The 27,804-nt window shown below is 48.5% G+C and overlaps 2 protein-coding genes and 1 long non-coding RNA gene across 7 annotated transcripts in view; 2 read left to right on the top strand and 1 right to left on the bottom strand.

Moving 5' to 3' along the window:
* Positions 1 to 8,711: 8,711 nt before the first annotated feature.
* Positions 8,712 to 15,305, top strand: LOC128931317 (uncharacterized). Its single transcript, XR_013532051.1, has 6 exons — positions 8,712 to 8,823; positions 10,360 to 10,430; positions 10,876 to 10,900; positions 12,886 to 12,954; positions 14,686 to 14,735; positions 15,122 to 15,305. It is a non-coding gene; the product is annotated as an uncharacterized LOC128931317 (long non-coding RNA).
* CBY3 (chibby family member 3) lies at positions 12,422 to 21,316 on the bottom strand. Its single transcript, XM_078365975.1, has 3 exons — positions 21,299 to 21,316; positions 20,275 to 21,243; positions 12,422 to 15,146 (listed from the first exon to the last, which is right to left on the bottom strand). The coding sequence occupies exons 1-2, from the start codon at positions 21,314 to 21,316 to the stop codon at positions 20,587 to 20,589; spliced, it is 675 nt and encodes a 224-aa protein (XP_078222101.1). The 3' UTR covers positions 12,422 to 15,146; positions 20,275 to 20,586.
* CANX (calnexin) overlaps positions 20,642 to 27,804 on the top strand; it is a 53,924-nt gene continuing 46,761 nt past the window's right edge. Inside the window, exons 1-2 of one of the 5 annotated variants that reach the window (XM_078364754.1) lie at positions 20,642 to 20,703; positions 22,225 to 22,345. The gene's annotated coding sequence lies outside the window, so the exon portion shown is untranslated. Of the gene's footprint in view, positions 20,959 to 22,224; positions 22,346 to 27,804 lie in introns of all 5 variants that reach the window. The other 4 variants (XM_078364753.1, XM_035290766.3, XM_035290763.3 and 1 more) reach the window with 4 other exon arrangements.

Below are 27,804 nucleotides of genomic sequence, written 5' to 3'. Positions count from 1 at the left end.
GGGTGTGTCACTGTCAGAGGAAGACTGTCAGATCTCTGCAGCATGACCCTCATCCTTGTTCCCAACCTTTTCTGTCAGTCACTGTCTGCTCCCTCTCTTTGGGTGGCTGCCATCAATGACCTATTATTGTCATTGCCATAGATCCCCTAGCAGCACTCCCTCTCCCGCAGTTGTCATTCCAGTCTTGCTGCACAGTATGCTAAGAATGTTCTCTTGGCTTCTGACAGTTAAATGTTGCCATCCAGAATAAATGCCATTGCAGAATCCTGTCATCCTCAAGACACCAGGGAGCCAAGTTCCATGGTAGCGGCTCCTAGCCACAGAGGACAGCCACTGCCAGCTTTCAATGATGCCAGTGCCCCCTCACTAGCACATTCTGCATTACCTTAGTGAAGGGAACCTCCTCTGGGCAACTCCATGAAACACCTCTGGTCTCATGTAATAAATTCATTCTAACATTCCCACTTCCCTGAGCCTTCCTCTCTACCTTATTAACTGTAGGCCACTATGGTGTCCAAGCTTCTGGGAGCTGTCTGGCAGCATATGAAGACACCAGGCGTCCTTTGACAGGACTTTAGATCCCGAGTGTTGGGGGATGCTCCCTTGTCAATCAATTCCCTACCAGTCTTATATTGCCCCCTCCCCGCCTGGATCTGGTACCCTCAAGATTGCTCCCACAAGTGTTCTCCCAGGCCCTGCAACTTTTTGGGTGACTGAGCTATTTCCTCCTAGAGTAGGAAATATTTCACTGCTTGGGCTTTGCTGAAATATGATCCTGCTTATTGGTCTGCAGGCAATGAGAGGAGGTGGATCTTGAGGAGAATTAGTGTTATACTACAGGGCACTCACCTGTAACAGGGGAGATCTCTGCACTGTCTCCAGGCTAGCAAAGCTGTCCTCCTCTATCAATGGGAAGAAGGCAGTTTCTGCTGGCCAGGATGGATCAGGGGACTCTAGGGGCTCAAGGTTCTTTGGTACATCCACCGAAACATTCCATGGCAGGCCTCAGGGTTCCATTTCTTCCCTTTAAAAGCCCACAGTGGGCTGGATACTGTGGTTCATGCCTGTAATCCTAGAGGTTTGGGAGGCCAAGGCAGGAGGGTCAGTTGAGGCCAGGAGTCCAAAACCAGCCTGAACAACATAGCAAGATCCCTGTCCACAAAAATAAAAATAATAAAAGCCCCCACTTTAGGACAGGAAAACTACTGAGGATGCACAAGTGTCCTTTGCACTTCTGCTGCCCTTGTGATGAAATCCTGGGTCTCGTTTTCAGCATGTTCTACCTCCTGGCCATGGAAGCAAGGTTTTCTTTACATGTTGCCTTGGGAGAGTTCCTGGCTTTCACAGCATGCTCTGAGTAGATAGCAGGCTGAACTGTTTCTTTCATTCTCTTTCTTCTAAGCTTCTAAGGTGATTTAGAAAAGCTAGCCACCTCCATAATCCTTGCAACAGCAGCTGCTTCCACATCTTTCAAGTGACAAAGCTGCTGTATAAGAAGTTTTCTCTTCAACTTCTATCTCCTAATCTATCCTAATCACAGGTAAGAGTCTTTAGGGCACGAGGAGGTTATCACCAACTCTGTGTGTGTGTGTCTTTGTTGCCTTCTGAATAGTAAGTGATCCACTTTCGTATTCCTATTCCTAGGTCTGTCTTCTAGTGCTACTGCCAGTATTCACTGCCTTAGCTTGAATCTTCACAAAAACAGAGCTTGATCCTGGAACTTGGGCACAGGTAATTTGGTAGATTCCAGGAAACCAGTGAGAGATCGGGAAGAGTGACCCAGGGTACAGAGCCATGAGCCACAGCTGCAGCTTCAGTCAGAGCAGGGCTGACCAGATGTAACCAGAGTCCCAACAGTATCCTGGACACCTCTCCTGTCTCCTAGGGGTGCAGAAATCTGTGACAATGGCTAAGTGATATCTGCTTCCCTAGATTCAGGTGCCTATCTCTTGTGGAGTTTTGTTCATTCTAGAAATATTTGGAGAGGGCCAAGCATCGTGGCTCATGCCTGTAATCCCAGCACTTTGGGGGCCAAGGTAGGCAGATCAGTTGAGGTCAGGAGTTTGAAACCAGCCTGGCTGACATGGCAAAACCCCGTCTCTGCTAAGAACACAAAAATTGGCTGAATGTGGTTGTGCGCACCTCTAATCCCAGCTATTCAGGAGGCTGAGGCAGGAGAGTTGCTTAAACTTGGGAGGCAGAGGTTGCAGTGAGCCGAGATCACACCACTGCACTCCAGCCTAGGCAACAGAGTGAGACTCTGAAAAAAAAAGACTCAGTGAGGTGGCTCACACCTGTAATCCCAGCACTTTGAGAGGCTGATGTGGGCAGATCACAAGGTCGCAGATCATGAGGTCAGGAGTTCAAGACCAACCTGACCGATATGGTGAAACTCCATCTCTACTGAAGATACAAAAATTATTGTTCACCAGCAAGTAATTCCTCATGGTGAAAAAGAAAAAAAGAAAAATACAAAAATTAGCTGGGCATGGTCAGGCATGGTGGCTCATGCCTGTAATCCCAGCACTTTGGGAGGCTGAGATGGGTGGATCACGAGGTCAGGAGTTCAAGACCAGCCTGGCTAAGAGAGTGAAACCCCATCTCTACTAAAGAGACAAAAAAGTAGCCAGGTGTGGTGGTGCATGCCTGTAATCCCAGCTACTCGGGAGGCCGAGGCAGGAGAATCGCGTGAACTTGGGTGGCAGAGGTTGCAGTGAGCCGAGATTGCACCACTGCATTCCAGCCTAGGACTCACTCAACAGAGTGAGACTACATCTCAAAAAAAAAAAAAAAAAAAAATTAGCTGGGCATGGTGGTGGGCACTCTGTAGTCCCAGCTACTTGGGAGGCTGAGGCAGAAGAATCACTTGAACCTGGGAGGCGAAGGTTGAAGTGAGCTGAGATCACACCACTGCAGTACAGCCTGGACAACAAAGCAAGACTCTGTCTCAAATAAATAAATAGGAATATTTGGAGAGGGCCAAATAAGTGAGCAGCACTTCTCCACACTGACATACGGGACAGAACAGAACAACAAGCCCCATAGAGCTTATGTTTTAGTTGGGGGAGACTAACAATAAATAAAATATGTGGTAGGTCAAGTGTTAATAGGTGCTAGAAAACATGAAGTGGGAAGGGAGAATTTGTTGTGCAGACACCACAAATAAGTGAGAGTGAATGAAACTGGCAAGGCACTGGGAAGGCACATCTGTAAGGAAAATCAGATGGAAATCAGAGGAGCATGGTGCCCTAGAAACAGAGTGAAGGCAGGGTATCAAGGAGAAGGAGGGGTCAACTCACGAGATGCTGCTGATGCACTGCGAAGAGGACAGAAAATGGGGCAGAAGCCTTAACCACATGGTGGGCGCAGCATCCTTGACAACAGCAGGCTGGGGAGAGTGAGAGGTGAGAAATCTGAAGTTCAAGGTAGACCAGGCCCGGTGGCTCATGCCTGTAATCCCAGTACTTTGGAAGGCCAAGGTGGGAGGACCACTTGAGCCCAGGAGTTCAAGACCAGCCTGGGCAACATAGTGAGACCCTCTCATCTTTTCTTTTTCTTTTTTTCTTTTTGAGATGGGGTCTCACTCTGTCTTCCAGGCTGGAGTGCAGTGGTGCAATCTCAGCTCACTGCAACCTCAGCCTCCTGAGTAGCTGGGATTACTCGCATGTGCCGCTACGCCCGGCTAATTTTTGTATTTATAGTAGAGATGGGGTTTTGCCATCTTGGCCAGGCTGGTCTCAAACTCCTGACCTTGTGATCCACCTCCCTCGGCCTCCCAAAGTGCTGGGATTATAGGCGTAATTTTTGTATTTTTGGTAGAGACGGGGTTTAACCATATCTGCCAGGCTGCTCTTGAACTCCTGACTTCAAGTGATCTGCCTGCCTTGGCCTCCCAAAGTGTTAGGTTTACAGGCATGATGCACCACTCCTGGCCATTTTTTTTTTCTTTTTATAGAGACAGGATCTCACTTTGTTGACCAGGCTGGTCTCAAACTCCTGGCATCAAGCAGTCTTCCTGCTTTGGCCTCCCAAAGAACTTGGATTATAAGCATGAGCCACCACACTTGGCCCAAGACCCCAGGTCTACAAAAAAACAAAAAGTTAGGCCGGGTGCAGTGGCTTACACCTGTAATCCCAGTACTTTGGGAAGACAAGGCAGGCAGATCACCCGAGGTCAGGAGTTCAAGATCAGCCTGGCCAACATGATAAAAACCCTGTCTCTACTAAAAATACAAAAAAGAAATAGCCAGGCATGGTGGTACATGCCTCTACTCCCAGCTACTTAGGAGGCTCAGGTGGGAGGATCACTTGAGCCCAGGAGTTTGACACTCAAGTGAGCCATGATCACACCAGTGCACTCCAGCCTGGATGACACAACAAGTCCCCATCTCTAAAAAAGAAAAAGAAGTTAGAGGGGGTTAAGAGCAAACAAAGCACGCCTGTAATCCCAGCACTTTGGGAGGCCAAGGCGGGCGGATCATGAAGTAAGGAGATCAAGACCTGCCTGACCAATGTGGTGAAACCCTGTCTCTACTTAAAAAAATACAAAAATTAACCGGGTGTGGTGGCCTGTAGTCCCAGCTACTCAGAAGGCTGAGGCAGGAGAATCTCTTGAGCCCAGGAGGTGGAGGTTGCAGTGAGCCTAGATTGCGCCATTGCATTCTAGTCTGGGTGATGAAGCGAGACTGTCTCAAAAAAAAAAAAGAGCAAACAGGGAAGGGAGGAATGGGGGATGTGAATATAAGCAACCTTTTGGAATTTAGTTATAAAGGGAAGCAAAGAAATGACACAATAGCTGGAAGGGGATTCTCCTGCCTCAACTTCCCAAGTAGCTGGGACTACAGGTGTGCACCACACCATGCCTGGCTAAGTTTTGTATTTCTAGTAGAGATGAGGTTTCACCATGTTGGTCAGACTGATCTTGAATTCCTGACCTCAGATGATCTCACTGCCTTGGCTTCCCAAAGTGCTGGGATTACAGGCATGAGCCACTGTGCCCTGCCTTTTTTGTTTTGTTTTGAGACAGAGACTCACTCTGTCACCTAGGCTGGAGTGCAGTGGCTCTATCATGGCTCACTGTAATCTTGACCTCCCCAGGCTTGTGATCCTCCCACCTCAGCCTCCAGAGTAGCTGGGAATACAGGCACAAGCCGTCTCACCTGCCTTCCTTCATATTGACGCACAACACATTTTCTTCTTTCCTTCCTTCTCTTTTCTTTCTTCTTCTTTCTTTCTCCCTTTCTTTCTTCATTTCTCCCTTTCTTTCTTTCTTCCTTTCTTTTCTTTTCTTTGCTTTCTCTTTGATGGAATCTTGCTCTGTCACCCAGCTGCAGTGCAGTGGCACTGTCTCGGCTCACTGCAACCTCTTCCTCCCAGGTTCAAGCAATTCTCCTGCTTCAGTCTCTCAAGTAGCTGAGACTACAGGGGTCGCCACCACGCCTGGCTAATTTTTTTTGTATTTTAGTAGAGATGGGGTTTCACCATGTTGGTCTTGATCTCCTGACCTCGTGATCTGCCTGCCTCAGCCTCCCAAAGTGTTGGGATTACAGCACCTGGCCAACACATTTATCTGTAAATTCACTTAGGTTTTTTCAATATCTTGGCTATTGTGAATAACGCTGCAACGAACGTGGGAGTGCAGATAAATCTTCAACGTACTGATATCATTTCCCTCAGGTACATACTCAGAAGTGGAATTGCGGGATCATGTGGGTAGTTCTATTTTTAATTTCTTGAGGAACCTCCATGCTGTTTTCCATAATGGCTGTACTAATATACATTACTACCAACAGCAGGGCATATTTTTTGAGATCTGGGATATTCTTTTACATAACCATAATAAAGTCTCACCTTTAGTACAGTTAATATTGATGCATACTTTTTTTTTTTTTTGAGACGGGGTTTCGCTCTTGTTACCCAGGCTGGAGTGCAATGGCCCATTCTCGGCTCACTGCAACCTCCGCCTCCTGGGTTCAAGCAATTCTCCCGCCTCAGCCTCCCTAGTAGCTGGGACCACAGGCACGCACCACCATGCCCAGCCAATTTTTGCATTTTTAGTAGAGACGGGGTTTCACCTTGTTGACCAGGATGGTCTTGATCTCTTGACCTCGTGATCCACCTGGGCTCCCAAAGTGCTGGGACTAGGGGCGTGAGCCACCGTGCCTGGCCTACTTTTTTTTTTTTTTTGAGACAGACCAGAGTTTCACTCATTCTTGTCCTCTTATTCCTGTCCTCGCCGGGCTCTTGTTCCTGTCCTCCCTGTCGTTCCTGACTCTGGGTAAACTTGGTGGGCCCCTGTAACTGTCTGGCTCTAGACCTCCTCTTCTGCACAAGAGGGATGCTGCCTCATGAGCTTGTGGGGACCCTCACATGCTGAGCTTTTTACTTAAAAAAAAAAACACATGACTAAATGAGTATATTCTCATTGCAAAAAAAATCAAAACATGGAACAGCAAAAGTCCAAGTTTTTGTTCTCCAAACTTCCTTACCCCCCTGCCACCTGCCCAGTTCCTTCCCTTCCCTTTCTGGGTATCCATTTAGACTGTTTGCTTCACATTTACTTACAGACATAGACTTGTAAAACAAAGAGTTTTGGTTTTGGTATTTCCCTCTAACATTTTGTCCTGAAAAACCTACAGAAAAATTGCAAGAATTACAGAATGAACACTCATAACCACCTAGGTTTTAGAATAAACACTTTGCAGTCCTGTCTTACCACATGCCTCATTTACCCACGCTTCCTTTCTTCCATCCATCCTTCTACACTTTCACTTTAGCATACAGTGAGTTGCACCAATCTAGAGTCAACATCGTGTAAGGGTTTTTTGTTTTGTTGTTGTTGTTGTTTGAGACTGGGTCTTGTTCTGTCACCCAGGCTGGAGTGAAGTGGCATGATCTTGGCTCACTGCAACCCTTGCCTCCTGGGCTCAAGTGATCCTCCCGCCTTAGCCTTCTAAGTAGCTAGGACCACAGGCGCACACCACCACACACCACTAGTTTTTGCATTTTTTGTAGAGATGGGGTTTCGCCATGTTGCCCAGGCTGGTCTTGAATGCCTGAGCTCAAGCTATCTGCCCACCTAGGCCTCCCAAAGTACTGGGATTACAGGTGTGAGCCACTGCACCTGGCCTATATTCTTTACTTTAAAACCTCAGAAGATAACTTATCTCAAAGAAAAACTTACTAAAAGTAAGGATTTCTAATTGGCTGATTCTTTTTGTTTAATTTGTGGTAAGAACATTTAACATGGGATCTACCCTCTTCACAAGTTAAGTGTACATTGCAGTGTTACGGACTCTAGGCAGGATGTTGTGCAGCGCATCTCCAGAACGTGTTCATGTTGCATTGCTGAAACTTTCTTTTTCTTTTTTTTCCTAATTTTTTTGTATTTTCAGTAGAGACAGAGTTTCACCGTGTTGGCCAGGATGGTCTCGATCTCTTGACCTTGTGATCCGCCCGCCTCAGGCTCCCAAAGTGCTGGGATTACAGGCGTGAGCCACCACGCCCAGCCTGCTGAAACTTTCAACAGCAATTTCCCACTTCTTCCTCCCCTCAGCCCTGGAAACCACCATTGTACTCTCTGCTTCTGTGAGTTTGACAATTTTATTTTAATTAATTAATTAATTAATTAATTAATTTTTTTAGACAGAGTCTCGCTTTGTTGCCTGGTCTAGAGTGCAGTGGCATGATCTCAGCTCACTGCAACCTCTGCTTGCCGGGTTTAAGCGATTCTCCTGTCTCAGTCTCCCTACCTCCTCTGTACACGCCAGCCCTGTGTCCTTAGCACCCAGGGCTGCCAGAGGGCCTTCAGCAGCTCCCATGGCTAACAGTGACTCTATGTTTCCTAGACTTCAAGGATGACCTGGCAAAGACCACTGAGACGCCCTCAGAAGCGGCTTTATCTCTTCTCAGGGTAAAGTCTTCTTTCTTTGTCTGATATGGGAATTTTATTTCTCTTGGTTTCTTTCCATTTCATTTGAATTATTATTTTCAAATCTCGCCATGGAAATTATAAATGAATTGCAGAATTTTTTGGTGGGCAAATGCAAGAGTCCATTACCAACTAAGAACTGATTCAAGACGGCATCCATAGATGACAGCTTTAGTGACAAACTACATGGCAGAACATTTTCCTCATGGGAAATTAGTTCTTCTTGGAAAACACAGTGACTTTATAACCAAAATTATTTTCAGAATCTCCCATGAAACTCTTATGCCTTTCCACAAGTGTTTTCTAGGCTTTATTTTGGGACCATCACCTCAAGTACTATTTCCTGTCTGGGTTTTGTATGTTATCACGTAATCAAAAGACCTGTGCACACAATATACAGCACGGTCTGATGCTCAGTGTTTTCTTTTCTCTATATGCAGTCACTAGGAGGTCCCCCCAAAAAAATATGTATTCTGGACACACTCTTTTTCTAAGAAAAAAATCTTCATTGTTGAGAAAGGTTGAACTTACTGTTCCGCTTTTGCTGGAGAGCCACTTTGGATTGAGCTTTCTACCAGACATGAGGTTTGGACAGGTTGGTGTAAACAACGTGAAGAATCTAGTAAAGAACTGTGACCATCTCAATCTAGTCCCTGAAGTAGTGGCGTCATTTAGATGGAAGAGGATGGTGTGCATCACGGCTGGGAAGTGGAGGAGAGAGTTCATGTAAAGTGATCAAAAGTGTCTTTGGGAGCCTGTGCGCATTTCCCCAGAAAGCACGTTTCCATGTGCAAAGCACAACACAAGGATTACTGTTCTAAACACAAAATGCATCACCACTGCACACTTCACGTCAATCAGCCCTTCCATCCTCCATGGCAGCTTACCTAAAGGTAAGTTTCATGTCCTCACTCCTCAGGTGGAGATGCTGTGGAGATAAATTTTTCAAGCTCTTGGGCTCCTACACTGAAGAGGCAAATGTGAACTCAAGAATGGGTGAAACATTGATGCGATGGCTACTGTTGTGCACTTGGCAGACAGCACTGGCATAACTCATCACCGTGCCAGGGAGTTCCAGCACCTATGTGTGCATGTGCAAGTGTGATGGCCTGTAGAGATTTTACACACTGTCATCACAGGACGGTCTTAGTGGTCACCTACCCCAGGGTGGGAACAGCTACATTTTACAGTGGAATCCGGCGTGGTCATTAATGTGAAGCACACTTGCAGGGCTCAGAGGGTTTTGGCGCCACGATAGGTTAATTCTCAGCTCCTGGCCAAAAGCAGAGAATAATCAGCGACATATTCTGTTTTATTTAAGAACATAATAACCATAAGGCTTAGAAATGCTCTGCTTCAGTAGCACACACACCTCAGGCACAGCCTCAAACAGGAGCTCCAGGAACAACCTGGGCTTTAGCCTGGTGCCCATCTCCCCTGCTGGAACCTCCTGCACAGCTGGGTTGGAGAGGGTCAGCGCCCCCACCTGCTGCCCGCAGGACAGGCTGTCCCGGGGTCAGAGCCAGTGAGAGCCTGAGCAGTAATGGACTCCCTAGATACATGTTGTGTTGAAAAGGGAGACCAAAAGGACAGATAGCACATGTCACATGTGGTCATGTTTAAATGGTAGGATAATTGTGAGTATTTTAAATGTTTATTTTTCTTTAAAACAGATTTTTGGTGGATAAATGTTATAGACTATTTTGGCTGGAATACATATTTTAAAAGAAAGGCTGATTTTATGATGTAGGACATCTCCTAGGACAGGTGATCCACACAGCAGTGCAGGTGGATCCTGGGAGTAAATGACCTCAGATGGGATCAGGAAGGCAGCACAGCTGGGAGCAGTGGCTCACGCCTGTAATCCCGGTACTTTTGGAGGCCATGGAGAATGAACTGCTTGAGCTCAGGAGTTCGAGACAAGCCCAGGTATCCTGGCAAAACCCCATCTCTACAAAATCAGCTGGGCATGATGGGACATTTGTAGTTTTAGCTACTTGGAGGCTGAGGCAAAGGATCCACCTGGGCTTGGGAGGTCGAGGCTGCAGTGAGTCATGATTGTACTGTGGCACTCCAGCCCAGGTGACAGTGCAAGAGCAGCTTAAAGAGAAAAAAAATAGCACAACTTAGCTCAGGTCTGAATAGAAGGCTCCCTGAGATGCTGTCATTGAAACACATGTACCCTGTTTGAGATCAGCTTTCACGTTGATGAGGGTGGCTCAGCTCAAGAGCCAAGGCTCTGTCTCCCAGGGCTTTCCTGACGGTCTCCTTTGCCTCCCTTTACCACGAAGGAGGATGGACCAGCAGCTCAGCCTGTGCTGTTAACCCACCTTTTCCACACATGCCAGCCCGCTGTCCACAGCACCCAAGCCTGCCTGAGGGATTCTTTAGCAGCTCCCATGTGCTGACAGTGACTCTCTGTTTCCTAGATAGCTTACTCTTCATCTCAGGACAGCTTCCTGGAGAGATGTCCTCAGAACAAGTCCTGGCCGTTTTCAACGTGAGATCTTTTTTTGTCTAAGATGAGAATTGTATTTCTCTTAGTTTCTTTCCATTTCATTTGCTGCAAATCTTACCATGGACATTGTAGATAAGTTACAGAATTTCTTGGTGGGAAAATGTGAGAGTTCATTGCCAACTAGGAACTGGTTCGAGATGGCACTCATAGATGACAGCTTCAGTTACAAACCGTATGCAGATAACATTTTCCTCAGGAGAAATGCTTACTGTTTGAAAATTGTGGTGAATTTGCAACAAAAATCATATGGAAAATCTTATACAAAACTCTTGTGCCTTTCCACAAGTGCCTTCTAGGCTTTATTTTGGGGCCACTGCCTCGAGCGCTATTTCCCTTCTGCTTTTCTGATGTTAGCAACTGAAGAAAAGAACTATGCACACGGGACACAGCATGTTCTGACGCTCAGTGTTTTCCTTTCTCTCTGCAGAGGGACTCAGTGATTCGAGCAAGTGGTATGTACTCTGCGGTCACCCCTTTGCTAAGGAAATATCTTAGTGTTGAGAAAGGTGACACTTTCCTCCCTGCTTTTGCTGGAGAGCCACCCTGGTGTGAGCTTCCTGCTGGAAATGAGGTTTGGGCACTTTGGTGTAAAAAAAACAAAGAGTTTAGTCAACACCTATGGCCATCCACTCTAGTTCCCAAAAGCAGTGATGTCATTTAAATAGGAACAGGGGTGCATCAGGGTGGGGAGGCATGGAGGAGAGAGTCTGTGTGGAGTGATGGTGAATGTCTTTGGGAGTGTGTGTGCCTTTCTCTAGAAAGTGTGGTCCCCTGTACAAAGCACAACCCAAGGTTCGGCATTCTAGAAACCAAATTCCATCCCCACTGCACACTTCACATCAGTCAACATTTTCATCCTTCACCACAGCTGTACCAGAAGCGTAGTTTAATATCCTCAGTCCTCAGATTGGAGATGGTGGAAAGATGAATTTCCCAAGCTCTCCATTTCCTGAATGGAAAAGGCAAATGTGAACTCAGGAATGGGTGCAAAGTTGATGTGATGGGCTGCTACTCTGCAGTCCTCATGTGGCCCTGGTGTAACTCATCACCACACCAGGGAGTGCCAGCATCTGTGTGTGCATGTGGAAGGATGACAGCCTAGAGAGATCTAAGACACTGTCCATCATTATAAGATGTTCTCACTGATGGCAAAAGGCAGGGTAGCAGTGCACTGGACTTTGGGGTGGTCACTAATATGAAACACATATCGGGGAGTCACAGCCTTTAGGCTACAGTGGTGGGGTCACTTCTCAGCTCATGTTCAAAAGCAGAGAATAATCAAGGACATGGCCTGTTGTATTTAAAGACATGATTGGACCCAGTGGGGAGGCTCATGCCTGTAATGCCAGCAGTTTGGGAGGTTGAGGCAGGAGGATCACTTGAGCCCAGAAGTTTAAGACTGGCCTGGGCAACATGGTCTACAAAAAACAAAATTAGCCAGCTGTGGCTGGTCACTGGGAGCGCAAGGACTGTGTCCTTCCCATTTCTTCTCATCTCAGAGCTCAGCCCTGAGCAGCTTTCTTTGGAGTGCAGTGATGTTCTGATGCATACAGCCCTGTGCTGAGACCTAGCACAAATGTGAAAAGTTTTCCTGCTCACCCTGTGCAGTCTGTTGAGCCCCACACTAATCCAGTGGCCTGCATGGGTTCTGATCTGGGGGAAGCTCCTGAAGGCAGTGAGGTCCCCCCCTTGCCTCCTCCACTCCTATTTGGAGAGTGTTTGCAGAGGATGCTCTTTCGCTGTCACAAGCGTGCCCCTATGGGGGAGCCCCCTGGACCAGGCTGCTGTCCTGTGTGTTAGCATCCCCAGGCCTCACAGGGGCCTGCTTCTTGTGCATGTGCCCAGGAAGTACCCATCTTTGGATGACCAGATCACAGCAGCGAGCTACTCTGCAAGGAAGCACCAGGGGAGGCAAGCCATGTCTTTCTCATCTTTGTTCTTTAAACCTGTGCATTTTAGTGTGGACCTCAGTAGCATCTATGTTTATTTATTTTTACATTAATTTCAAGACATAAAATTAAAAATTCAGAACCTCCTTTCAAGAGCCATGCTTTGAGTACCCAGTATCCCAATGCTTACACTGCAGAGAGCATTGCCATCCTGTCAGAATGTTCTCTGGGCCAGCTGCCATGAGCCTGACCCAGGTTCTAGTCACTGCACTCACCTAACTCAACATGTGTGCCTCTATGTTGGAAATTCAAGGTTCTCAGAGTGGAGCTGACAGCCATAATGGGTCAGTTGAGGTGAATGGGGATTTTTTTCAGGTTTTCTGTCTAATCTGAAGGCTCCCAGCTGAGTCCACAGAGCCCAGGGAGAGTCTGAGATCACAGAGGATGGAGCAGGTCACCTGGTGTCATCCAGTGTTGCTTTTCGTGGAGCAGGAGTGCTGTTCGAGTCACTCTGAAGTCACCTTTCTCTGATGTTTGTGTCTCTGTAGGTAGCTCTGAGGACAGCTTTCCTGAAACCAGTGATGACAAAAACTCTGCCAGTAGCAGAGATACTCCAGGTGGGGCTGTGGCACAGGGTTCTTGGGGACAGTTGGGTTACACCTGTGGTTTCTGCACCTCAGCTGGGAGCTGCGAAGTTAGTAAATATAAAAGGAAATAGGTGTAGAGGTGTGGTTTGTTCTTTCTGCTTGTTAATGAGAAATGGAAGGAGTTTTGTTTCCATGGGTGTCGTGTGTGCTCTGCTCATCCCCATGATTCCTTCCCTTGTGAGCAAGATGACCTTTTCCAGAAGGCCAGATCTTTCCTGCCTGTGCCAGAGCAAACATCAAAGCCCTGGGTTTTGGGTGGGTGGATATCAACCTTTGTGAATGGAGAATGAGAGGAGTATGCTGGTGTGGCATTTAATGCTGTGCAAGAAGTGAGGAGGGACACAGCCCCTCACAGGTGCCATGTGACCCTGGACACAAAGTCCTTCACTTGTGTGCCAGGAGCCCACCCTCTCCCTCTGCACTCTGGGGACCTGCAGCAGCACCTTCCTGTCCAGCCCTCAGCATCTGCTCCTGGTCACAGGGCACTCCCTGGGTCTCCTGAAGTAGAGAATCCTCCTTTGGGATTACTCAGTGTGCCCCCATCCTAGAGACCCAAGAGGGGGGGATCCCATGCTGGAGCATGGTTCTGGCCTCCACTTCTCACCCAGTCCCAAATCCTTGGGCAAGGAATGGAAGCTGGTTTTGAGAATTCAGTGTCCAGCTGTCACCAAGGCTCTTCGTGTCCAGCAGGAATCCTAGGGTGTGTGTGTGAAGTGGCTGCTGTGTTGCTGTGGGCAGTGGCTCTTACTCTCCTTATAACCTGGTTCCTGGAATCCACTGGGCCCTGGACAGAGCTGCTGGGCAGCTGGCACAGGGGTCACTTGTCTTGTCACACCCTCCGCTCTGGCCTGACAGCCTTGTCCTGCACCCCATGCTGCAGTCAGGCCCAGCTTGTTCCCTGTGTCAGGCCTGCCAGGTGCCCTCCCACCCAGTCCTCCCACAGCTCAGGCAAAACCTGGCAGTGCCTGTTCATTCACGTGCTGAGAACCGCAGCCTCACCTGAGGATTAAGGCAGTGGGATAAGGGGCTTTCCCTAGAGTCCCGTTACAGTGTTTCTAAGCTTTCAGAAGCTTAGTGTTTGTGGGATTCTTGTGAGGGTGAGTATTTTCCAGGTCCCTAAGGTCATCCCAGGCATACAACAGTCACTCAATCTGTGACATCTGTTGTCACCCTGTCCCACAGGCCCCAACTGAGCCCCAGGCCTGTGGCAGGTGCTGCCAACCTAGGATGCAACCCATGGGTTTATGGAGGGCCTGGCAGTGCAGCCCGGCCCTTCCCTCCTGTTTTTTTGTTGGAGAGCAGCAGGATTGGTGATTGACAGGAAGAAAAGACATGGGATTCATCAAAAGAGCAGAGACAGGCCCTCGAGGAAGAGGAGGGAGGGAACCACATACTGTGCACAACATCCTGGAGATGGTGGCCGCCTCTTGGAGGAAAGGGATGACACGGCCTTGGCCTTCCCTGCCTGGGCACAGTTACAGGATGTGAGGGCTTGGAAAGTATGTGGGAAGACAGAGGCTCCTCCCTCGCTGTAGGAAGTGATCCAGGCTGCGGAGAAGGCTCTAGAGATGAGCACACCGGAGCCTGTGGGGTTGGCTCCACAGCCCCAGGACAGCAGGAGCCGAGTGCCTCCTCAAGTCTCACTCTCCCCTTTCCTTTTATGGCTGCCCCATCACCGCTGCTGCTCCCAACACCCTGAAGCTGCTGGAGCAGATATGGAAGAGTCCAAGAGTGCAGACGACCATCAGCATGTAATTATCTTCTTCCTCCCTCTCACCCTCTGACTCATGAGCTCTTCTAGCTCTGGCTCTCTCCCTCTTCCCTTCTGTTATCATTGTCCTGAGGGACTTGGTCTCATCATGGCAGTCAATGCTCTGGGTCTTCAGTGCCTGTAAAGTCCCTCTGCAGCCCTCCTGCCCACGGTCTTGGTCGTGGCCTGATTCCTGGCCCCCAGGCTGCAGCGTTGAATCCTGTTGAGCAACCCCACAGGGTTCAGGCTGGAAGTAGGGCTGGGGTCAGAAGAGCTTCGCCCCACCCTACCGGAGGGTTCCCAGTGACATATGGGTCTGCTCTGGGGACCACCCCCCAAAGCTGCAATGGGGACTCTGGACATGCACAGTTGTTTTCTTCCTCTCAGATGCCAACAAGTCCTCTCCTGGCACCTGTGGAAAAAGCAAGAGACAAAGCCTGAACAGGTAGAAGAAATGTGAGTGTGCAGAGGTGGCATGACCAGGGGAAGGCAGACAGTGCCTGTGCCCCCATGTCTGCCCCACTCTCCTGCTATCCCATCAGGACCCTCAACAGGTTCAAGGAGGATGAGGATGCTGACGAGCCTCACCTGACCTGATGTGACCTTTGTTTGTTATGCTGGAAATCCCTACAGGCAGGTGAAGGATGCCCAGAGAACATCCTCCAGGGAACACACCCTCTCCATAGCAGCCTGTGAGCCTGCTAGGCTGAGCCCTCCACAGGCTGCTCTAATGAGAGATAGGCTGAGGTGCTGGTCCAGCTACTACATGCAGGATTCTGAGGCCACACACCATGTTCTTGTCTGCAGTGCCACTGAAGCTCATTTGAGGGGACCCAGCTCTGCCCTCCCAGCCTCCTGAAGCCAATAGGGAGCATCACCAGTTTGTCATGAGCAGACATTGGGGCTGACCATGAACCCCCACGTTTCATGCCTCCTGGGAAAGGTGTGAGAGGGAGGGAGGCACCCCCGGGCTTTGCCATGCTGGCAAGCAGCCCACCCAGCCCAGCACTGCACACCCGCGGGCACTCAGTAGATCCTGGTGTCAAATAGGGGAAAAGCCAGGATCCAGGACCCCCTGGGGTGTGCCCAGTCCCAGCAGCTCCTCAGCCTCCATGGAGCCCTGGGGCCTGGGGTGGCCTCCTGGCCCCATTTCTCAACATGAGGTTGGAGACTTCTGTGTGTAGAGAGCACTGGCTTGGGCATCGATAGTTCTGTGTCTGTGTCCGATGCCAACAAAAGAAACCCTGGAAGACAAGTCAGGGCTGTGGTCACTTGGGAGAAGTTAAGGGGCACGATTCAGGGAGCCACTGTTTTAAATGTATTTTCCTATTCGAAATTTACATATACATACAAATGTGTGTTTGTCTGTATTATATATAAATACTTTAAAACGTAGTGTTTTCTGTAATCCTTTTATGCTGGAATGTATTACGTGGGAAATGTGTGTTTTGCCAAAGCATAATGATTTCCTGAATGAAAATGCACAGACAGGGTTGGTGGGGTGTTGGAAGGACCAAGTATTCTTAGGCCGTAACGATGACATGCTCCAGGAAGCTGCACACATTTAACGTGCAGTTCTTCCATCTGGATGGCATGGAGGGTCCAGGGGGAGGGCAGGTCACCACCCTGCCCTGTGTCATCAGACCTCCTGCTCCTCCCAGGGCCCGAAGGGATGGGACTCTGCCTGTTGATCTTTGAGCCTCCGCCTCCCTCTGCATCTGTTTCAGTATCTGGGTGTCCAGCCCCCTAAAGATGCCCACGTGTGTGCCTGAGCTCAGTGCCTCCTACAGGACATTTATAGACACTCTGAGCACAGGCAACCCCCTCACAGAGAGCAGCACCCAGGCCAGAGCCCTGTGGACAGACTCTGGGGAGGCCAGGGCCCCAAGGTCACCTTCCAGGGCCTGAGGAGCCCTCTGAGACCTGCACACCCACCCCAGAGAGCTCCTCCTCCTTCCTCCTCTATGCTCCCCAGTGACCTTTGAACCTCTGTGTTGCAGATTTTTTGAATATCTGGAAGGACCTGGACACAAGACCTCACCCTGGCCCAGCGACCATCTGGATAGTGAGAGTTTTAGGGACTGTGCTACATACACTTTCTGGACTTTTATATTGTTTAATTTTTAAAAAAATATTCTTGGCCGGGCGCGGTGGCTCACGCCTATAACCCCAGCACTTTGGGAGGCCGAGGCGGGTGGATCACGAGGTCAAGAGATCAAGACCATCCTTGATCTCTTGTGTTTTTAGTAGAGAGAGGTGAAACCCCATCTCTACTAAAAATACAAAAATTAGCTGGGCATAGTGGTGCGCGCCTGTAGTCCCAGCTACTCGGGAGGCTGAGGCAGGAGAACTGCTTGAACCCAGAAGACGGAGGTTGCGGTGAGCCGAGATTGTGCCATTGCACTCCAGTATGGGTAACAACAGCGAAACTCCATCTCAAAAACAAAAACAAAAAAAAAAATTCTTACTTTAGGCTAGGCGCAGTGGCTCATGCCTGTAATCCCAGCACTTTGGGAGGCCAAGGAGGGCGGATCACTAGGTCAAGAGATTGAGATCATCCTGGCCAACATGGTGAAATCCTGTTGTGGGCAGGCGACTGTATTCCCAGCTACGCGGGAGGCTGAGTAAGGAGAACTGCTTGAATCCAGGAAGCGGAGACTGCAGTGAGCTGAGGTTGTGCCACTGCACTCCAGCCTGGTAACAGAGCAAGACTCCGGCTCAAAACAAAACAAAATTCTTACTTTTTTTTGTAAGACAGAAGCTGTCATTGTAGCTTACATTTTATTCCTTAAGTAATTTTTCAATTGTTTTAGTTTTTTTTAATTTTTGTCCAATTATTCTGGAATTTTCATAATTTTGACAGATGTTTTATGCTTTGTATTATTTTCTTAATGACTTTTACCTTAGTTTTTAAAAAAAAATCCATGGTACAGTAAGTTATAGTAAGACATAGTATTTTTATTTTAGTAGTTTATATTCTGTACATATTTTCACATATGTGTTAATGTCCAGGCATGGTGGCTCACACCTGTAATCCCAGCACTTTGAGAGGCCAAGACAGGAGGATCATTTGAGCCCAGGAATTGGAGACCGGCCTGGACAACACAGTGAGACTTCATCCCTACTAAAAAAATATACACACACATATAATATTAGCTGGTCATGGTGGCTAAATTTTTATTTTGGCTTATTTATGGTGACTTATCTTTTATTTTTCATGAAAATGGGGTTTTACCATGTTGCTCCGGCTGGTCTCACACTCCTGGGCTCAAGAGATCCTCCCACCTTAGCCTCTGAAAGTGCAGGGATTACAGGCATGAGGAAGACAAGATTTTTTTTCCAAGATAGAAGACCCAATGAGATCCTTACTCCTGCTTCATCTTTTTTTTTTCTTTTTGAGACTGAGTCTTGCACTGTCACCCAAGCTGCAATGCAGTGGCGTGATCTCAGATCACTGCAACCTGTGTCTCCCAGGTTAAAGAAATCTTCCTACCTCAGCCTCCCACATAGCTAGGATTAAAGTCTCGTACCAGCACACCCAGCTATTTTTGTATTTTTAGTAGAGGCAGTGCTTCACCATGTTGGCCAGGCTGGTCTAAAACTCCTGACATCAGGTGATCTGCCAGCCTCAGCTTCCCAAAGTGCTGGGATTACAGGTGTGAGCCACCACAGCCAGCCCTCATCTCGCCTCTTGCTTGACAAACCTACACAACCTTTTTGACCTACATAGCTCTATTCCCCAGAGGATTCTGAGCTGTAGGAGGTAAAAGCCAGGGTCCTTTGTTCCTGCTTTCTACTCTGTCACTTTCATCTCCTGGGCCAATGAATTTGGCTGTTCCCAAGCAGGGCTCAGGACCAGGGTGTGAAATTCCAGAGCAGGAAGAACAAAGTCAGATATTAAAAAATGTCATCCTGATCCATTTAGTTCAGGTCCTTGATCCACTTGGATGCCTCTTTCTAAACAGGACCTGCACTGGGCTGTGGGGCTTCCTGCCTGCTGCAGGTTTGGTGGGACAGGTACCTTTCTCTGCCCTAGGACTGTATTTGTTTTCAGGTAGTCTGGCCAAAGCAATATTCGCTAAACTTAAGCATTCCTGGATCACCTTTATGAGTTTTGCTATTTTGGCATTCTACATTTAAGTTTTTCTTTACTTTTTTATGTAAAGTGTCTTCCTCCTTTTACTTATTTGTGATAAAATTCACATAAAATTCGTTTTGAAGTATACCATTCAGTGACCTTTATTATGATGTTGTGCAACTATCACCACCAGAGTTCTAATTTCTCCTCATACCAAAAGGAAGCCCCATTGTGTTTCCCCCCAACACACACACACAAACTCCCTCCTCCCACCCCTTGGTAACTTAAGCTGTTTCTATGAACTTGCCTATTCTGGAATTTTTTTTTTAAGAGGTTCTCATTAGGTTGCCTAGGCTGACCTCAAGCTCCTGGGCTTAAAGGGACCCTCTCACCTCAGCTTCTTGAGTAGCTGGGACTTCAGGTGTGTGCCAGCATGCTTGGCAATTCTGGATTTTTTTTTTTTTGAGATAGGGTCTCATTTTGTTACCCAGGTTGGGGTGCAGTGGCGTGATGTCGGCTCACTGTAACCTCCACCTCCTGAGTTCAAGCAATTCTCCTGCCTCAGCCTCACGAGTAGCTGGGATTACAGGTGCCTGCCATCACACCCAGCTAGTTTTTTTGTATTTTGGTAGAGATGGGGTTTCACCGTGTTGTCCAGGTTGGTCTCGAACTCCTGAGCTCTGGTAATCCACCCGCCTGTCTCCCAAAGTGCTAGTATTACTGGCACCCGACACGGCTCTCAGCCAACTTTTGGTATTTTTAGTAAAGAGGAGGTTTCAGCTTGTTGGCCAGGCTGGTCTTGAACTCCTGACCTCAAGTGATCAGCCTGCCTGGGCCTCCCAAAGTGCTGGGATTACAGCCGTGAGCCACCACGACCGGCCCCAATAAATCTGGATTTTTAATGTGTTATCTCCAAATTCTGAAACCTTGGCAACAAATGCAATTTTTAAGATTGTGGGTAGAGAAGACCGCATTCTATGGAAGCATAAAAGGAGGCCTGTGCTGGGCGCGGTGGTTTACGCCTGTAATCCCACCAGTATGGGAGGCTGAGGTGGGAGGACTGCTTGAGCCCGGAAGGTCTAGGTTGCAGTGAGCCATGATCGCGCCACTGCACTCCAGCCTGGGTGACAGAGCCAGACCCAGTGTTTAGGGAAAAAAAAAAAAAAAAAAAAGGAGGCCTGTAACAGAGACGCAACTCTCCAAAATGCCACACCGGCAAGTGGGGACCGCACAACCCAAGGTTTCGAGAAAGCTTCTCTTGGGAATGTAAAATACACTTACCCTAGGACTCCTAGTTTCTAAACCTCCTGATCCTAGAGGCCCAGAGGACCGACCAAGTGCAAAGCCCCCCCACACTGTTCTCAGCTCCTGCCGCACCGCACCCTCTATTCCCTGAGCGCCACGGTTCCTCCGCCTGCGGGACTTCGCCCTCGGTTACTTGTATGGCTTGCAAGGCCATTACCTGCCACTCCACCCTGTCTGGGCCCTGCCCGAGGCAAGCCTGGCTTCCAGCCCGCGCTCCCGAAGTCACGCGCAGACCCTCCTCCACGGCCCCATCGCACCCTCCCGAGATGCGTTGCTTAGGGTTGCGTCCCCCGCCGACACCCAGCACCGAGGGGCAGTCCCCGAGGCCACGCAGACCGCCCCCGCCCGCACGCAAAACCTCGCCCAGGGAACAGAAACCGCCACAGTCCCTGGCGGGTCAGGGTTAGTCACAAGGAACGAGGCGCGCATGCGCAGCGCGGGCTTTATTACGTCACTGCGAGTCCAGAACTCAAGGCTGGATCCTGAGCACGTCCCCGCTGGCGCCTGCGCGCTTGCGCATCTTCCTCTGTCGGGCGTGCGCTGCAGCAGCCGGAGTCACCTCGAGGTTGAGCTGCTTTTCCAGCAGGTGCATGCGCGCCGTGGTCTCAGTCAGCATATTCATGAGCACTTCCTGCTGCAGCTTCAGGTAGTTGCTCTCCTTCAGCAACACCTGGATCGTGGTCCACTGCTCCTGCGCCTTCCAGCCCGAGACGGTCGGCGCCAAGTGACCCTCCGTTGTCCACCGGCCGCCGCGGAACTCGAAGGCCTGGTTTTCGAGGCGTATGCGCGGCGCGCCGTAGCAGAGGCCCAGCTCGGCCTGGCGCTTGCTGTAATCCAGCAGGTAGGAGGTGGACAGGGAGGAGATGCGGCGCGCTGGCGGCCGCCGTGGCGAGAAGCGCCGCGAGATGTGATCGGCCCAAAACTGCCGCAGCTGCTCCCACACGTGGCTGGCATGGCTCGTAGTCAGGCACTCGAAGGTTGCCATGGCGAGTGCTGGGTGGACCTTGTAGGGCACGCAGGTGCTAGGAGGGGAGCCTCGGGAGTGCTGGCGACTCCCCAGCACTGGCTGCGCTCTTGCCTCGGGAACCTGGATGTCCAGAATGATGAAGGCGAGCCAGAGGGGCTGCTGGGAGGCAAGAGTATGAGTGAGCAGCTTGCTCAATACAGGCTGCCTATCAAACCTCGAGGCCGGTGGACATGGCTTAGCCCTGCAGCTAGGGTTGCGGCTGTGGCTAACCAGGTGCTGGCCACCGAGGAGCCCGTCCCTCCACGCTGCACAGGCAGCCGTCTCACCTAAATCACCTTACCCAAAGACCACTGAGTATCAGGCGCTGGGATAAATATGCAGATGAAGGACGCTAGGAGCGCCCTGTTCTCTTAGTTTCAGCTGGAAGGGTGAGGGGTAGGGAATGGTAGCAGAGACAAGTAGGTATTGAAAGGAGTAGGACTTTGCCAGGTGAGCTGAGGATGGAAAATGGAGAGCAGAAAGGCAGAGGGAAGAGCCAAGCAGGGTTGTTTGTTTATTTGTTTGTTTTTGTTTTTATAGACGTAGTTTCGCTCTTGTTGTCCTGGCTGGAGTGCAATGGCACGGTCTCTGCTCACTGCAACCTCTGCCTCCCAGGTTCAAACAATTCTCCTGCCCCAGCCTCCAGAGTAGCTGGGATTACAGGCACCCGCCACCATGCCTGGCTAATTTTTTTGGTATTTTTAGTAGAGATGGGGTTTCACCATGTTTGCCAGGCTGGTCTCGAACTCCTGACCTCAGGTGATCCGCCCACCTCTCCCTCCCAAAGTGCTGGGATTACAGGTGTGAGCCACCGCACCCGACAGGACTTTCATGTTTCAGATGTGAACACGAGCTTGGATAGGATTGGTGCTGAGAAGAGCAGAAGAGGAAGCTGGGAAGGTGGACCGGGGCACTATGTGAGGGTGCTGCACAGGCAGGCTCAGAAGCTTATACTTCTTTTTGTGTGTAAGAGGGAACTGCTGAAGGCTTACAAAGCTAGGGTTAGATCTGGATTCTGGAAACAATCTGGGAGGGTGTCTAGCATAGCCAACAGCATGATTGCCCTCATCATTCAGTCAACTAGCATATTCTCTGTGCCAGGTCCTGGTCTTGGAAGGAGGACCTGAAACAGCCTCTGCCTGCCCTCAAGATGCTCCTGATCCAGCTTGGAAGACAGATGCCTGTGTAGACCACGGTCCAGTGTGTTCACTGACATCCTAGGGTGTGTGCCATGGGCTAGAGCTATGCATAGGGCTCAAAGTAACAGACATGACAGATTGTGCACACTAGACATGACTTTTGTTCCAAACATATTATGTCCTAAGGGAATCCAAAGTCCAGATAACAGACAAGTCCCATTTTGCTCACTTCTCCCTGTACTCCCCTGCCCAGTAAGTGCTGATTCTATTATGTGAAAAAGGGAGCTATGTGTTTTTGTTTGTTTGTTTTTGTGATGGAGTCTCGCTCTGTAGCCCAGGTTGGAGTGCAGTGGCATGATCTCAGCTCACTGCCACCTCTACCTCCCGGGTTCAAGCAATTCTCCTACTTCAGCCTCCCTAGTAGCTGGGACTACCTGCACATGCCACCACGCCTGGCTAATTTTTTGTATTTTTAGTAGAGATGAGGTTTCACAGTGTTAGCCAGGATGGTCTCAATCTAACTTTGTGATCTGCCCGCCTTGGTCTCTCAAAGTGCTAGGATTACAGGCATGAGCCAACACACCTGGCCAAGGAGTTATATGTTGTTTTTAATTTCTCTTCTGCCCATGGACAGTGAGAAGAAAAAGAATTTGAGCAGGCTTCCCTCTTATACCTTCGTTAATTCATAACACACTTATCCCTCACGTATAGCTGGGCAGAGGCTGGATGGTACATGCCATCCCCAAGATGTGGTTTAGGGAGATGGTCTCTGGAAGTCCACATCTAGGCCCACCCTTGAGATTGCATCTTGTCAGAGGACCCTTCCCCATTAGTTCTCACTGTATGTTGTGCCTCACCTGGAAGATGTGGTGGAGTTGCTGAGCTCCTGTCCCAGGCCTGGCTCCGTCTCTGACCCACTCAGCTAGTGTCTACCTGCTATGACTCACAATGCCTCCAGGCCAGGCTATCCCAGGTCAGAAGGGTTGCTGAATGCTGAGCTGTCAGACAGACCCAGGGCTCTCTGCTGCATGCATTCAGTGCATCATTCATCACGTACTGTTTTCTAGGAACAATTCTAGGGAAGTGAAGAAGATATTGCCCTCATTAAGCTGTCATCCTTGGCAGGGGAATGAAGGGGGTGGTCATAAGCAGAGTCCAAGACAGGAATTTGTTCTAGAGGAACCAATAAGATAGTTTCTGAGGAAGCTAACAGAGGGTGTCATGGGTCAGGTTCCCTAGAAGCAGAGCCTAAGATGATCATTCTTGCTCGAGTGAATTATTGGGGAAGTGCTCTCAGGAGAAGAGGGTGAGGGAAGCAAGACAGGGCAGGGAAAAAGGCTAAGGCTGAGGCAGAGTGTGGTCTCACATAGAGACTAGCTTCCGCTTGCTGTCATGGAGAACTGTGAGCACAAATGGCATCACACTTAGGCCTCCTTAAGGCAAGGGAGCCAGTCTTTTGTATCCTTCTACATGTTAGTTATGGCAGGGGCAGCTAAGAGTTACCAGGCAGCACCTAGAGCACCTATGGGATGAGTGCACCACCAGTGATAGGAATTTTGGTGGAGCACCAACTGAGCAGGGAGGAAGATAATAGAATAGATGATGGCAAGGTGCAGTGTGGCTCACACGTGTAATCTTAGCACTTTGGGAGGCCAAGATGGGTGGATCACCTGAGGTCAGGAGTTGGAGACCAGCCTGGCCAACATGGTGAAACCCTATCTCTAGTAAAGCTACAAATACAAAATTAGCCAGGCGTGGTGGCATGGGCCTGTAGTCCCAGCTACTCAGGAGGCTGAGGCAGGAGAATCCCTTCAGGCTGGGAGGCAGAGGTTGCAGTGAGCCGAGATTGCGCCATTGCACTCCATCCTGGACAAAAAGAGCAAAATTCTGTCTCAAAATAAAAAAAGGAATAAGAATAGATGAAAATGAAAGGGCAGACTGGCCAACATGGCAAAACTCCACCTCTACAAAAAAACTATTAGCTGGGCATGGTGGCATGCGTCTGTAGTCCCAGCTACTCAAGAGTCTGAGGTGGGAGCATCACCTGAGCTCAAGAGGTTGAAGCTGCAGTGAGCAGTCATTGTGCCACTGCACTCCAGCATAGGTGATAGATACCCTGTATTAAAAAATTCAAAAAAAAAAAAAAGTGCCGGGCACCGTGTTTCACACCTGTAAATTCCAGCATTTTGTAAGGGCAACAAGAGTGAAACTTCATCCCCCCAACCCAAAAAAAGGAATGACTAAATGAGTAAGAATGCCTAGGCCAGGCATGGTGGCTCACGCCTGTAATCCCAGCACTGGGAGGCTAAGGTGGGCAGATCACAAGGTCAGGAGATAGAGACTATCCTGGCTAACACTGAAACCCTGTCTTTACTAAAAATACAAAAAATTAGCCAGGTGTGGTGGCATGCACCTGTAGTCCCCGCCACTCAGGAGGCTGAGGCAGGAGAATCACTTGAACCCAGGAGGTAGAGGTTGTTGTCAGCCAAGATCACATCACTGCACTCCAGCCTGGATAGCAGTGAGATTCCATCTCAAAACACACACACACACACACACACACACACACACACACAAAGACTAGTTCTGATATGTACAGTGAAGAAAACAAAATTGAAATACAGAAAGTGATTTGGGGACAGGGTGAGGGTAGGAACTAATTTAGTCATTGTGCTCAGTGAAGGCCCTTGACGTTCATGCTAAAACCTGAACAATGAGGAGACCCCAGTCCCTTGAAGACTTCGGGGTTCAGGAAGCAAGTAGCTGGGCATGTTTGAAGGACAAGTGCCATGTGTGCAGACAGTGGAAGGAAATGAAATCTGTCTTACCTGCTAAGCCCACCCACTTGACTGCAGGGGACAGACCCAGCTCCAGGAGAGCTCAAAAGCTGGAGCAGAGCCCAGTGATAGTGCCACCTCCTAGGAAATTTCTGTAATAGTTTTATTGAGGTATAATTGACATAATCAACTACATATATTTCTAATGAATAATGTGAAGTGTTTTGATCATTTGTTATGTGAAATCATTCCCAAAATCGAGATAATGAAGTTATCCATCTGGAGTTATCCATTACCTCTAGAAGTTTCCTCTGTTCCCATCACTACATACTAATTTGCATTTTCTATTTATATGTGTATATATGTGTGTGTGTGCGCGTGCGTGTGTGTGTGTATTTATTTATTTATTTATTTTTTGGACAGAGTCTTGATTTGTTGCCCAGGCTGGAGTGCAGTGATGGGATCTCTGCTAACTGCAGCCTCCGCCCTCCCGGGGGAAAGTGATTCTCCTGCCTCAGCCTCCCAAGTAGCTGGGATTACAGGTGCCTGCCACCACACTGGGCTATTTTTTGTATTTTTAGTAGAGAAAGGGTTTTACCATGTTGGCTGGGCTGATCCTGAACTCCTGGCTTCAAGTGATCTGCCCACCTTGGCCTCCCAAAGTGCTGGGATTACAGGCATGAGCCACTGTGCCTGCCTCAGCATGTATTTTTTTGACATTGGCTTCTTGCAGCATAATTATTTTAAGATTTATCCCTGTTGTTGTATTTATTAACAATTCTTTGCTTTTTATTGCTGAATAGTATTTCATTGTATGGAAACACCACACAATGTGTTTTTCCATTCAGCTGTTGATGCACATTTGGGTTGTTTCCAGTTTTGGAGCTATTGCAAATAAAACTGCCCTGAACATTTCTGTTGTCTTTGCCTGGACACATGCTTTCATTTCTCTTGAGTAAATGCCTAGGAGTAGAATGGCTGGGCCATATGGCAGGTGCTTGTTTACCTTTTTATGAATCTGCCAAACTTTTTCCAAAATGGTTGCACTGCATCCCCACCAACAGTGAGTGAAAGTTTCTGTTTTTCCGTATCCTCGCCAACACTTGGTTTGGTAAACATTGTTTTTTAAAAAAATTTGCTTAATTAAAAGTATTGGTGGTGTTTTTGAGACAGGGTCTCACTGAGGTGCCCAGGCTGGTCTCAAACTCCTGGGTTCAAGCGATCCTCCCACCAGGGCTACCCAAAGTGCTAGGATTACAGGCAGGAGCCACAGAGCCCAGCTAGTAAGCCTTTTTAATTTTAGCCATTACGGTAGCGTGTCTAAATTGTAGGGGTTTTGTTGTTTTAAATTTTTAACAGCAGGCTGGACGTAGTGGCTCACGCCTGTAATCCCAGCACTTGGGGAGGCCGAAGCGGACATATCACAAGGTCAGGAGTTTGGGACCAGATTGGACAACATGGTGAAACCCCGTCTCTACTTAAAAAAATAGAAAGATTGTGCCACTGCACTCCAGTGTGGGTGACAGAGCGAGACTCTGTCTCAGAAAAAAAGAAAAAAAAATTTTTTTTTAACAGCAAGCAGATTCTTAATAAATTTGTTTTCTTATTTTTTGAGATGGAGTTTTGCTTTTGCTGCTCAAGCTGGAGTGCAATGTTGTGATTTCAGCTCACTGCAAACTCCACCTCCTGGGTTCAAGCAATTCTGCCTCAGCCTCTCAAGTAGCAGGGATTATAGGCGTGCGCCACCATGCCTGGCTAATTTTGTGTGGTTTTTTTTTTTTTGAGACGGAGTTTCACTCTTGTTACCCAGGCTGGAGTGCAATGGCGCAATCTCGGCTCACCGCAACCTCCGCCTCCTGGGTTCAGGCAATTCTCCTGCCTCAGCCTCCCGAGTAGCTGGGATTACAGGCACGTGCCACCATGCCCAGCTAATTTTTTGTATCTTTAGTAGAGACGGGGTTTCACCATGTTGACCAGGATGGTCTCGATCTCTTGACCTTGTGATCCACCCGCCTCAGCCTCCCAAAGTGCTGGGATTACAGGCTTGAGCCACTGCGCCCGGCCTTAATTTTGTGTTTTATTAGAGATGGATGGGGTTTCACCATGTTGGTCAGACTGGTCTTGAACTCCTGACCTCAGGTAATTCGCCTGCCTCAGCCTCCCAAAGTGCTGGGATTATAAGCGTGAGCCACTGTACACAGCCTGCAGTTATTAAATGCTAGATAAAAGTCCTTTGTTGGATATGTTTCAAAAGTATTTCCTCCCAGTCTGTGGCTTGCCTTTTAGGGCAAAAGGTTTTAGTTTTGATGATGTCCAATTTACCACATTTTTTCCTTTTTCAGATTTTTTTGTGTCATATTTACAAACTCTTTGCCAAACATAAAGTTACTAAGATTTTTCTCCTGTGTTTCATTCTAGAAGTTTTATAGTTTTAGCTTTATATTTAGGTCTGTGCTCCACTTTACGTTAATTTTTGTTTATGGTGTTTTGTTTTTTTTTTCCACACAAATGCCAGACTGACTCAGCACCATTCACAGAAAAGACTGGCCTTTCCCACACTAATTGCAGTGGTGTTTGTGTTATTTATCACATGACTGTGGAGGTGTGGCTTTGCTCATCATGTGACTATGGATGTGGCTATTTCTGTGTTCTGTGTTCTTTTGCCTGGTCTGTTTATCCTTGCACCAATACTGTTGATACCTGGTAGTATAAATCTTCCAATAATATGTTTAAGATTGCTTTGGCTTTCTAGGTCCTTTGTATTT

Source organism: Callithrix jacchus, chromosome 2 (assembly GCF_049354715.1).
Source record: "Callithrix jacchus isolate 240 chromosome 2, calJac240_pri, whole genome shotgun sequence".
Classification (NCBI taxonomy): domain Eukaryota; kingdom Metazoa; phylum Chordata; class Mammalia; order Primates; family Cebidae; genus Callithrix; species Callithrix jacchus.
Note: the sequence above shows the minus strand (reverse complement) of the source record. Positions and strands in the feature narration are given on the sequence as shown.